This window comes from Sturnus vulgaris, chromosome 3 (assembly GCF_052056855.1).
Source record: "Sturnus vulgaris isolate bStuVul1 chromosome 3, bStuVul1.hap1, whole genome shotgun sequence".
In the NCBI taxonomy this organism is placed as follows: Eukaryota; Metazoa; Chordata; class Aves; order Passeriformes; family Sturnidae; genus Sturnus; species Sturnus vulgaris.
Genome location: NC_142245.1, coordinates 3,933,113 through 3,945,493, shown reverse-complemented (window position 1 = coordinate 3,945,493; position 12,381 = coordinate 3,933,113). Strand labels below are relative to the sequence as shown.

The following is a 12,381-nucleotide window of genomic DNA, read 5'->3' as shown; positions in this document are numbered from 1 at the left end:
ATAATTATTTCATGTCTGAATAATGAGGATACCGACTTAAGCACTTAACAATATCAGCAGTGTCTGTAAATGCAGGATAAAAGTGGTAAATGAACAGGAATATACATTTTTAAAGAGAAATTAATTACAGAAAATTAAAACCAATGAGTAAATTCAAAGGGAGCAAGAGCATCACAGACTCAAGAAGCAAGTGATGCAGAATTGCAGTGAAGGGTAGATGGAATGAAAGAATTTTGAAAAAAGATCAAGGTAGATAAAGACAATATAAAAACAAATGAGCTGAGCAACTGGAAAATGAAGCTGAAAATGGAGTTTAATCAGATATTGTAACCAGTAGCACTGACAGTCCAAAAGGTCACATAGGAAACTGGTATTACTCAGAAATAACAGGGGGAAGTATAATGGGAGAGAGGATAAAGTCATTCCAGGGGTGCAGAAACTGTGAAAAGTGAGGGAGCACAGCCAGATAGAGCAGAGGGAAAAAAAGAAAAGAAGTCTGTGAATGGTACAGGAGAAAAACTTATGTAAGAGATGTTAAAATAAGGGAAATGAGATGGCAAGTTCCACTGGATGCACCAGTCCTGAACACCTGTGCACAACAAACAAGCACCAAAATTCACATCAAATCTGAACCTCTGACCATCATTGCTCTCTCTGCTGCTGTTTCACTCACGAAGTTCTTTGCTGAGAAATCCAAAGACTGAAGCAACATATTATAAACAAATGAAAAGTCATCACAATCAGTTTAATGAAGTGCACAGAATAGCAATTGATCATGTCAATAAAAATAAAACAATTAATTTTACATCAAGTGTGCTTTATTTCCTCCACAGGTATTCTGTTAAATAAAGCACCATATATATACTGCCAGGCCACAGCTAAAGAGGATTCTTTACAGAATCAAATTTCTTGTGGTTGTTTAGTATACAAGTAAACTTAATTTTGATAATAAGAACCACAGCGATCTGAGGCAATCTGCCTCGATTATAAGGTACAAAACTGGCACAGAGGACACCATATTATACACAGTAAAAATGCCATAAGTTTAAATTACATCATACAGGGCCATGAGGCCCTGTCTCCCAGACAGCCATATTAAATGAAAGCCACTACAGTGAACTCTTAATTACATAAAACATAGCCATTATCTGATTGCCCTTTAAGAAAGTGTACGGTAGATGCAAAATAAAATAAAATTTAAAAAAAATAATCTTGAGTTCTGCCTGACCAAGAATTAAGCATATAAATCTATCTTGCCATTCAAGCAGAGAGCACTGGACAAACTGAAGCACAAAACAGAAATAAGCAAAACTTATACAAACAGCATTTTTGGGGGGGAAGAAGGATTTAAAAAAAAAAATAATAATAAAAGACTTAAAAGCAGACATGCTCCATCTAATGTCAAGAAGCAGCTTGGTTTCCTTTCCCGGATATCCGTGTGACCACGTGAATCGTAGACTCAATGGTCCTGCACAGGATGTCTAAAATGTCATGCTGCTGCATGTGACTAAAAAGTCCTCTGGAATGGCCACAACTGATTGATAAATTAGTTTCGGGGTCCTGGGATGGTAAGGCTTGGCCATCGCAGCCACGCAAGTCTGCGAGGTCGGATAAAACCGCTGAAATCGACGTGGAAGGAAACTCCGAGTCGTCCTCGGCCCCCACGGGATCCTTGGGAGCCTGCAGGTCTTTGAACTCTTTGCATTCTTCGAATTTCCCGTTGCCCGGCTGCTCCTCGGCGTGCTGGGCACGCGTGGCCAAGGCCACGTCGTCGGGGAACGAAGAGGGCACTTCCATCCTGTACTCCTTGACAGAGCTGCTCTCGGGGGAGGGCGGGTCCTGCTCCGTGCCGGGGTCGATGATGGACGAGTCCCTGGTCTCGTTGTCCGAGGTGCTGGTGGGGGTCAGCGCCTCGCGGGGCTCGGCTTTGATGTCGCCGATGTCCACGGTGTGCTCCTCGTCGCTGCTCACCCGCCGCCGCTTCACCGGAGTGACTCCTTCGTCATCTGCAGGGACAGGGAAACGTGCTCAGGGAACAGCCGCTGCTCAGCCTTTTCATAAATAACCCCATTCCCACCCTTTTCGGAATAAACACTTGATTCCTTGCAGAGAATTCCTGCAATTCATAAAATGATATTTTGGTGGGATTCGGAGCCCACCCTGCAGGGATAAAATAATCTATCACGTGAATTTGATAGAAGTGACACCAAACCTTTAGTTTTTCTTTCTTTGGCTTCTTGCTCTTGTAATGAGTTCCTCTGTTGTTGACAAGCTCTACATTTGTTTAAAAGCTCTTGTAAAGTTGGAATCAGGGCCGAGTTGAGCTGTTTGGGAGTGTGCACCGAAAGCAGCAAGGCAAGTGCTCGGAGGTCCTGGGAACACAGAAACAAACTTCAGCCTTATTTCAAACTGGTGTTTGATGACTCCTGCACACAGAGACTGTGCAATAAGAAGGAGATGCTGTTCATGTTCTGAGCAGCCCAAAGATGCCATTCTAGAGCTGCTCACACCACTGGAATTCCCCACTCGCTGTCTGCTGACCCTAACACAGATCTGTCTGTCCTGGAGGTGACAATGCTCTGCTGAGACAGAACCTTGCTGCACTCCCACCATTAATGCTCCTGCAGTCGTTAATTACTTTTCTCCCCACAGTCAGGTTAATATTCCCACCTTCCCATGGCTCCCCTTGGAGCTCAGCTGAGGCAGGGAGTGCCAAACACACCTGGCACAGGGCTCTGAGGAGTTTCTGTAGCACATGAGCTGCCTCTTGTTTGTTAGAAAACACTCACCCCATTTAATGTAGAGCTTGCTTTGGAAATTTCAACTCTCTGGTTGCTGAAGTCAGATTCTAGGCTTTGATACTGATTTATTAGATTTGTAATTAGAGTGTTGATTAAGTTGGCACAGTTTGCTTCAGAAAATACCTGCCCTTGCACCTGTGGAAACAAAGTATTTTTTTAAAAGCTGCAAAAAGTTGGAACTGTGAAAACAGCATCCCAAAATGAAGCAGCATCTGTGCCTGCGTTCTTTGGAGCAGTAATTATTGCTAAAAGACCACGTACCTTGAGGAGAAAATGGGTCAGAAAGGTGTAGACAATGTTGTTGTTAAGAAAGGTCCTTTCATCCATCAGAATACATTTGATATATTCTGCAAAAACTGGATCTTCACAGAGGAGCTTCACACAGTTCTTGGACATTGCAGACTGGCAAGAAGAGAGATGGCAGTGTCAGCACTAGGATTGCAGGCCAGACCCACTGAGAAATAGTTCAGGTCTATCAGATGCCAGTAAACTGTATAAGTAAATTACTGACAATTCTTATCTCCTATTTTCCTGTGAGGAAGCTGCTTCCCCAGGAAGATCAGTTTATCCCCACCAATGTGTGTGGGAAGGGAGAGCCTCCTGATCTGTGAGCCAAGCACAGGGTCCTCTGCAATCATACCCAGACTTTGCCACCTCCTCGTTTTTCCTTCATCATCCCAGTGTTTGTGCTACATAAAAAGCTGGAATTTCACAGGCAGGATGAGGTGCTTTCTGCACACCCACCACCATTACTGGGGGGAATTGCTGTATTAAGCTTTTGCAGAATGTACAGGGAGCAAATGCAATTTACCAGGTTTTTGTATTTGATTTAGCAGGGCTTCTCACACGGCACTAACACAGGCAGAGTATTTTATTAAACACCCACCAGTTACAACTGTGGGTTCTTTGTTCCACATTCAGGGTGTTTTGCTTGTGTTTAATTCTGTTGGCTCTGACTCTTACCTGAGTCTGGCAAAGCTCAGTCCAGAGTTTGGGGAAGAGGGCAAGGTGAAGTGGCAAACCTTCATAAGCAACCAGGACACCTGCAAAGGCATGAGGGAAGAAGTCAGTGTGGGAGAACTTTGGAAATTGCTCAGAAAAGCAGTGCCAAGGTGCCTGTCATTTTATAGGATCACATTCCAAGCATTTTGTATGATCAGAAAGCTGTAGTGTCCGTGGGGCTTTACAGTCCATTTAATAAATAGACTGGAAAAGTGTGACAAACAACAAGATGGGTAATTCAGGGGATAAAAGGACATTCTCTCATTGCTCTTTGGATGAGATTACTGGTGTGACACTGAGGTCTGTGCACACTGAGGAACTCGCCCTCGGGGTTGTGTGTGGGAACACAAAAATTGAAATATTGTCAATTAATTGACAATTGCTGAGATGCTGAGGATTCAAGATCTGATCCAAAGCCACTGAAACTGCCAGCCACCCAGAAAGAGCTTTAGTGAATCCTGTATTAAACTCTAAATGTACAATAAGACTGAACTCTCAGTGGTTACCTCAGCTCTTTTCTGGACATTTCAGTCATGTGGGTAAGGCTGCACAGATTATACACAGATTACCAGTTTTGTGGATAAAATTAAAAACTCTGAATATAAAACTGAATGGAGAAGGACTCAGAGCTATCACAGAAAAAACCCAAATCCTCTGTCTGTTTCACCTTGATACTTACTCATTTTAACTAAAGTCTCAGTAAACTTTTCACAGTTGATTGCAACTCGACACAGGAGGTGGATGAACTGGTGGTAGGAGAAGAAATAGTCCAGCAGCATCCGGTCGTAAACATCATCTTTGCCCTGAAGATTTAAGAGAGCCTCATTTAACCTCCAAAGCCACAGGACAGCTCCCAGATTCCCCTGAGCATCTCCCTGCCTGTCACCTGCCCTGCAATATTTCATCCTGGACTACAGGAAAACAGTGGGAATCTCCAGGTGCCTCCTCAGCCAGCCCTTGGCAAGCACCAGGGTGTGATAGGAGGAAGGATGGCAAATGCAATTCCCTGCCAGGAAAATCTCTGATTGGAGGGTTCTGAGCCAACACCCGGAGGGTGCAAAGCTGTGCAAATACCACGGCTTGAAGAGGACAAGAAAATGCAGTATCACATATACAGACACCCAAATATATACACACTACTGCTTTTGAAATCATAACTGGTCAGTTGTGATCTGTAGAAATCAGAGTTTTCTCATACTGAGCTTCAGAGCAGAATTTTCAGGAATGTCTCGAACTGAATGGTACACATATGTCGATACTTTAGTATTTTGGATGTATATAAGGTTAAAATGGCATCAGAGAGCCAAGAGGAAACCTCTAAAACTCAAGCAAAAAAATGCAACCTTATACAAAGCAACTGAATGAAAAACAAGCATGCAAAAACCACAGGGCAATGTGACTGTGGATGTGGTTCTAGAGATCTGAAAACATTCTCCTTCCTAGGAATTCGATATATAGGGTGAAATACTGTGTCATGTAATGTGACAACTTTTAAAGTCCAGGTATTTACATTCTGTAGTGTCACTTCTGGATGCACGATGGGGAAACCCACCAGAGACAGTTTCTGGCTCTCTAACATCTTTTCAAACACTTGGATTACACAGTCAATTTGATGGTGCACAAATAGACACAGCATCGTTCTGAAAGCTTTAAAAAAGAAGGGTTACTTACCCTACAGTAACCGTGCTTCTTCGAAATGTGTTGCCCACACAGATTCCCATCTACGTGCACATAGGCCCCATGTGCAGGAGATTGGATTCTTTCTGAATAGCTGTGTCCACTGGGGCTGTGCCTGCACCCAGTGTGTCCTTGCGACCACTGTACCTGAGGGCACAAGGGGTATGGCGGCTTCAACCACCACTCAATTCCTTCACCCGTAAGAATCCCCTAGGACAGGACTCGGAATTAGCACAGCAGGAGGAGCACAGAATCTGTGTGGACAAAGCATCTTGAAGAACCACAGTTACCGGACAGCAAGTAACCAGTTCTCCTGCTTCAAATGATTGTCCATACATATTCCTTTTTTTGGGTGGGATTCACCTGACCTGACTTTAGCTATCTAAAATCTAGTCACTGGTGTTTCCCTGCATTCCTGGGACAGGAAGGAGGGGAGCTCTTTCTCTCCTTCCCAGGGTAACTGTTTATGGCCAGGAGCCCCAGGAAGAGCTGGATGCTGACCTTTTAGATAGGCAAAGTGACGTGAGCTGAATCCCACCGTTGCTGCAGCTGTAACAACGGGACGTGGCAAGTCACTACGGAGTAACCCCACCAAAGCTGGCATCCCATCAGGAAGCCCACAGAAGGGAAAATGGCAAGTGAAAAGACTTCAAGCCCTTTATGACATTTCAGGCACTGGATTTTTACCCAGACAAGTAGGAGATTACGCCTCAGTCCCAGCTGAATGGACTCTAATGGAACCTGCGGGGTCTCCTTGGCTGTCTGGCAATAAATCTTAAAATAGTGTGAAAAACCCATCTGGACAATCCCTGGGTGGTGCCTCAATTTCTTTTATAAATGCCACAGACAGACTGGGAAATTACCAAAATGTGTGCTATGGGGTTTTTTTCCTACCACAAGGCCCAAACCCTTATGGTGTCTGCAATATGAAGCTGTGTATCCCCAAGGGCAGGGAAATGGTGCTTCTGAAGTGCACATCTAGAATGGAGTATATGAGGACAACACATCTTGAAGAAGAATTATGCTTTGTTTACAAAGAAAAGGTAAATGCATTGAGCTACTGGATTCTTCCAATACTTTTTATAAAAATGGGAAAACAACAGAGAAATAATTCTTTATGGGACCACTTGTTTACATACCTTGCTGGCTTCCACCATGGTGGGCAAGAGGCACATGTTGAGTTCGGGACGCGGAGGACGAATATTGCTTTTCCCCCCTATTAATTTCAAATTTTCACGACATGGAAAATAAGGTCCAAGAGACACTGTAGTGTAAGTTCGGATAAAATAGGGATATATTAAAAAGGTCAATATTTGACATCAGCAAGGAACACGATAGAGTAATAACAGTGTAAGAGAACTTCAAAATACAATCACTGAAATACCTACTTGGGATATTACTGTGGTGGTATGTACAATGATTGTGCTGTAGAAATGGAACCAGAGTATGTAGGAAATCATGAGGACTTAAAAGTACAAGCTCCTTGAGGACATCTACAAACAAAAAGTTGTTTTTGCTATTACAAATTGTTATTTCTTAACAGCAAAACAGTTCAATGTAAGGCTCATGCATTTGCAAACTCTCTCTCATATCCCTTTTGCTGTGAGCAGCACCTGAGTGACACCCCTGACTCCGTCCCCATTCCCTTCACCTCTGCCCCTGGGACAGACCCTGCTCAGTGGTGCACCAACCACCAGGGAGGGGCCAGCTTGGAGAAAGAACCTCAGTAAAATTACCCTCTTTGCTTCTTCTTTAACAGAGCAGGTTTGATGCCTGGAAAATGGCAACCAGCAGCAGTCACGAGGACAAGCAGAAAATACTCAAAATAGGGGGAAAGGCATTCAGATTACACACAAAAAAATTGTATTTTGGCCATAGTGTTAGGCCTTTATGAGCAATCCGTTAAATAATATTAAAAAAGCCTAAACTAGAAAAAATAGGGACCTTTCTGAAACAGCTTTGCTAATGCAAGAGAGGCATCTGTATATATCTGTGTCTGCACTTTAAAATCCATTCCTTTCTACAAGCTACTTAAGCTTTAGTTCCACTATTACACTTCACAGTAGTGAATCATAAAAATGAATAGGAAAAGCTGTTTCTCAGAGTAACTTGGTCTCCACAATCCCTTCTGAGAGGAGCTTCAGTTTACGTTTGTATTTTAATGTCAGATTTGGGATTTGACTCAAAACTCAGTGACACGTGAACTGAGGAGCTGCTCCTCAGTCATGTCCCTTACCAGGTGATAAATCTCACAAAGTGACCTGTGACTTTTTGTGCCCCCAGTCCGAGTGCCTGAGCTGAACACTGGAATATTCAATGCAAGCTGACAAACCCAGAACTCTCTGGAGTAACAACACCGGTACTGATGCACCGCCAGTATCACACCAACAATCCCAACCTCCAGAGTTTCCACAACACAGCACTTGTGTAAGTGACATTTGCACCTCACAGCAGGTGTCTGTGCAGGACAGGTCCTGCATGGCCAGGACTTACCAATGCAGGCGTTTCTAAGCTCGGGAGGACTGTAGGAATTGAGCAGAGTTAGGAGTTTATGGGCAAATTCAATCCGTTCCTGCCACTGAATGAGAGCTTGCTTCACATCTGCAAATGCAAACATCCCAGGAGGCTGCTTAGCTCATGCCTCAAAAGCTTGTTAAATACAGCACAGAATTTTACTGCTGAGGAATCTCTTTTTCCTCTACCGTGATCTTCATCTATCTAGCAATCTGTTAAATCTCACTGGTCTATTGCTATGAAATTTAAGAAATCAAATTCTGTATTAAGTCAGTAAGTAATTTAATAAATAATTTAGTATCTACTGAAATCCACATATTTATGTACAGCAAGTTTTTAAAAACAGCTAATAAGCAAAAAAACCCCACTAGAGTTTGGCTGAGGAAAATTAATTTAAAGACAAGAGACATAATCCTTTCAAGAATTATAATCAAACCTTTTCTCTGCAGATATGGACGTGTGGATTTCAGAACTGAAAGGAAGATGGACAGAAGCTCTACCAGGTCTCCAGTCACATGGCAAGCTGTGGCCTCGTGGTACATCATGTGCAATGTGTTAAAGGACTGGGAAGAAGAAAAAAAAAAAGCCAAAACTTTATGTTGCCAAACTAAGGTACTTGTTAGTATTCCTGTTTTTATCCTGCAGATACATTTACATTTATTTTATGCTCAAACAAGATATTTTATCCTCAAAAAATGTAAGGTGTTGGATATAATCACAAACTTCTTCCTTTATTTTCAAGGTAAAAGCTTTATGTTACCAGCTCAAAGTAATTACCAAGTTTTCACAGCTTTATCTACAACCTAGTGAACAAAGTGTCATTTGAGACACAATATTTTTATATCCCAGTAATCCCAAACTTCCTTTGCCAGCAGACAAAGTGATACGAGAGGTGCACAAATACAGACAGATATATGAAACTGGGGGAAAAGAGGTAGGATTAAGATGGATGCCAGTCATTTTTCAAAATGCTGCTGAAGGATATATGGTTGTACATCAGATGAATTACTTCTCCTTTTATACCTTCTGGGCATCTATGATTTATAGAAATATTGGGAAGGAAAAGCAACTCATTTCCGAAGTGCAAAAATTCTAGCACAGGATGTAAGAGGAGATATTTAATCTGCTGGGATATTTGAAAGATAAAGGAACAGTAGCCTCAGTCCCTGGAATGCAAACTCTTGCCAGGCCCATTTTATATTACAAGGAAGACAAAAGATACACGGCCATCCCTAAATGGAAAACTTTCCTGGATGTGACAACTCCTTAATGCAGTTTTTTTGTCACCAGGCAAAACACTTCCAGCCAACAATTGACAATAAAAGGCCAGCTAACCTCCAGCTGTAAAGTAGCACCAATTTAATCTAATTTCTAGCAATGTTTTACACAGAAAAAAAATCATTTTATACTACACACTCTTCATAAACTTAGTTATCCATTGTTAGTATGGATGAGGGCTACCTAAGCTAAACCAAATTCTTTTTATAGATCTCTATGTATGTACCTTAATCTCCTTACATTTCACATATGGATAACCTTACAGCCCAGTTCCTGACTTTTTACACCCAGTTTACTGGATGGAGGTATTTTCATAACAAAAATGAAGAGCTATTCTGCAGCAATGAACTACAATTAATTAATCTATAGGCTTATATTTATAACAAGCTCTTGAAAAGTCAATTTTCAAAGAGCACTGCCCTGTTTCTCTAATTCCAGCTCTTTCTACCACACCTTTCCCCAGAAAATGCAAACCAGTACATAAAAAGAGGTAAAATAATTTTTTATACAAACCATACAATAATGGGACTGGAATCAACCTGAAAGTATCATCCAGTCCAGCCATGTGCCTAAATGCAAACTAAATATCCTTGACAGATGTTTGCTCCAAGTCCTTCTGATGACTTCCAGCTGTGCTGGCTGTCCCTTCCTGCAGCAATCTATTCCAAAATCCCATTTTCTGCACAGCCACAATTACCTCTGAGCCACTTGTCTTGCACCATGGAATTTCCCAGTTTAATATCTCTCCTGAATACACTGTTCTGCAGGTGCCAAGAATGAACTGAATCTTGGTTTTATGCTTTCTCCAACACATCCAGGTTTTTATTCTTGTTCCCAAAGGGATCCTGCCCCATGGAGCACTGCCTTGCTTTTAAGGAACACAGGTTCTCATCCATCACCTCAATAATGGAAGTGCTGAATGGAATCCAGGACATTTCAGGACATGTGGGCCTGTAGAGTGAAACTGCTGGGAGCAGGGGCTTGACATTCCACTGTATCCATTTCAGAGGTGCATTATTTAATTCTTTTCCATTCAAATTTGAACTAATTCTGGTCTCATGGACCAAATCCCCATTTACAACAATTAGATGTACTCCAGAAATGCATTTTAGGTTTGGCTCCATCAGAAAGAAATCAAGTTTATGTGTTTCAGACCACTCCTTGCAAACAAAGGCACAATAGGTAGGAAAGAAAAGGAGAACTGCCTCAGGAGGGCCTCAAAGGAGGGTCAAAAATATTAATCACAACTCTAAGGTATTTCTGGTTTTTAACCTATTGCCTTAACACTTTTTAACTACTAACAACTGTGTGACTGCTCTCAGCCATTCATTCCCAATTACCTGTAACAAAAGGAATGACACCAAAAAAGAATAAATTTATTTCTCTCAGCATAACCTGTTGGTGGTTTTCCCTCTGTCCTGAGGAGACAAACAATTTCCTGATCTTTTTAGTACTAAAAAGAAATCTTATTAAAGCTGACAGGGGAAGTATCAGGGTGAGATGTTTGCTGTAATTAAATAACAAAGTAATTACCTCAGTCATCAGAATCAATCCTCTATTGAACACAACGAGAAGTCTGTCTTCATCAGATTCTAGTAATATTCTGAAGGCACTAGGAAAAAAATCCAAACATTGAGAACACTGAAAATCATATCCCAAGCTTAAAACTGTTATACTCACGCTGTTATTTTGGAAAATAAGCACAAAAGAACAAAGAATCCCCAAAAGAACGTAATTCTTCTCATCATTACCTCCCCCTATTTTTAATTTTCAAATACCTCTGCCATTGACCTCCTTTATGTTATGGTAAGTATTTTATAAATAACCTTTACAGAAATATTTCCCATACAACCCCTGCAAAAAATGTAGAAGATGATGTACTTTGAAAGACAGAAGTTTATGCTTCTTAAATGATACATTTAAATAGATTCAGCCAAGCATATGTTTGGCCTTTTAAATGTCTGAAAACATTTTTCTCATGTTATTTTATGCTTACAACAGAACACAAAGGATTATGGTAATGAATGCTTTCTTTCCACATAAAGATTATTAGGGATAACGTGCCTGTGCTCTGTGACAGGTGAGTGCATGGAGCCCCTCCAGGTAACACAGTCTGTCATTTCCACAAAGGTTTCAGTGCACCAAGAATTCCATTTAAAACCCCAGCCCTGACCTACATGCACAGACAACTGATAGCTCTGCTCAGAATGCCCAAGCAGCACTTTCTGCTGTACTTCCCAAGCCCAGAAATTAAACACTCTTTGAAGACACGATACAATAAATCTGTCCCACAGGCACAATTTCTACATCACATTTCTGCTCCAAGGTAACAGCTACCAACAAGAGCAGCTGGAACTACAGCTCTGCTTGTGGGGGGAAGGCTGAGGATGGAATTCCAGCAGAGCTGCTGGATGAGCACAGGGCTGTACCTTATGAGAGTCGTCCAACAAGAGCGTCCGTCCAAGCAGCGCAGGTAACAGCTTATGGTGGTTTTCTTAAATTGCTTTATGTCCTCTATCTCTTCTTCTCTCATGTCTGGCCTCTGAGCTACAAACAGCTGCATGAGGTTAAACAGCTCTTCTACTGCCTGAAACACACAGAAAGACTTGGTTAGAGTCAGCTCTCTCACTGTGGTATGGTTCACACTTTATTTCAAAGTTATACAATTCGATGTTTTGATGCTTCCTAAGAGCACAGCTCACTGTCACATTTAGTATGTACAAAGCAATCTGAAATTCCCATCCCCAGGAGCAAACATTCAGAAAGCTGCTTGTGCCAAAACCTGCTGCAGTCCCTTATGCCTGGCAAACACCAAACACAGTGGAGTAACTCAGGTCCCTTGCAAGACAAACTGAGACTTCTGAGAGGAGATGCCAAGGAAGAGAGCAAAGGGACTGCAAAATTTTTCCATGAGCTGATCCAGGCAGAAGTTCAACATGGAAGATTCCCTGCATCCTTCTCCTCTCCACAGAAGCTTGGTATTCTTTGTGTCCCTGCACACCCCAAAGGATCCCAAAGCAATATTCACTGTGCAATCATTCAAACCCAGCTCTCTTCCAGGCTTTGTAAGCCTGTTGTTTGAGCATCACACATGACCTACTTTAGCCAG

The 12,381-nt window shown here is 41.9% G+C and overlaps 1 protein-coding gene across 9 annotated transcripts in view; it reads right to left on the bottom strand.

Moving 5' to 3' along the window:
• Nucleotides 1-724: 724 nt before the first annotated feature.
• The window catches only part of USP34 (ubiquitin specific peptidase 34), a 109,918-nt gene continuing 98,261 nt past the window's right edge, over nt 725-12,381 (bottom strand). For 4 of the 9 annotated variants that reach the window (XM_014895088.2, XM_014895091.2, XM_014895090.2 and 1 more), the window contains exons 69-81: nt 11,702-11,859; nt 10,806-10,884; nt 8,431-8,557; nt 7,974-8,081; nt 6,869-6,973; nt 6,620-6,744; nt 5,475-5,627; nt 4,483-4,606; nt 3,765-3,844; nt 3,063-3,203; nt 2,790-2,936; nt 2,213-2,372; nt 725-2,006 (exon numbers count right to left, since the gene is read on the bottom strand). In XM_014895088.2, coding sequence (XP_014750574.2) covers nt 1,402-2,006; nt 2,213-2,372; nt 2,790-2,936; nt 3,063-3,203; nt 3,765-3,844; nt 4,483-4,606; nt 5,475-5,627; nt 6,620-6,744; nt 6,869-6,973; nt 7,974-8,081; nt 8,431-8,557; nt 10,806-10,884; nt 11,702-11,859 — 2,112 coding nt within the window. In that variant the 3' untranslated portion in view covers nt 725-1,401. The remainder of the gene's footprint in view (nt 2,007-2,212; nt 2,373-2,789; nt 2,937-3,062; nt 3,204-3,764; nt 3,845-4,482; nt 4,607-5,474; nt 5,628-6,619; nt 6,745-6,868; nt 6,974-7,973; nt 8,082-8,430; nt 8,558-10,805; nt 10,885-11,701; nt 11,860-12,381) is intronic. The other 5 variants (XM_014895094.2, XM_014895095.2, XM_014895096.2 and 2 more) reach the window with 3 other exon arrangements.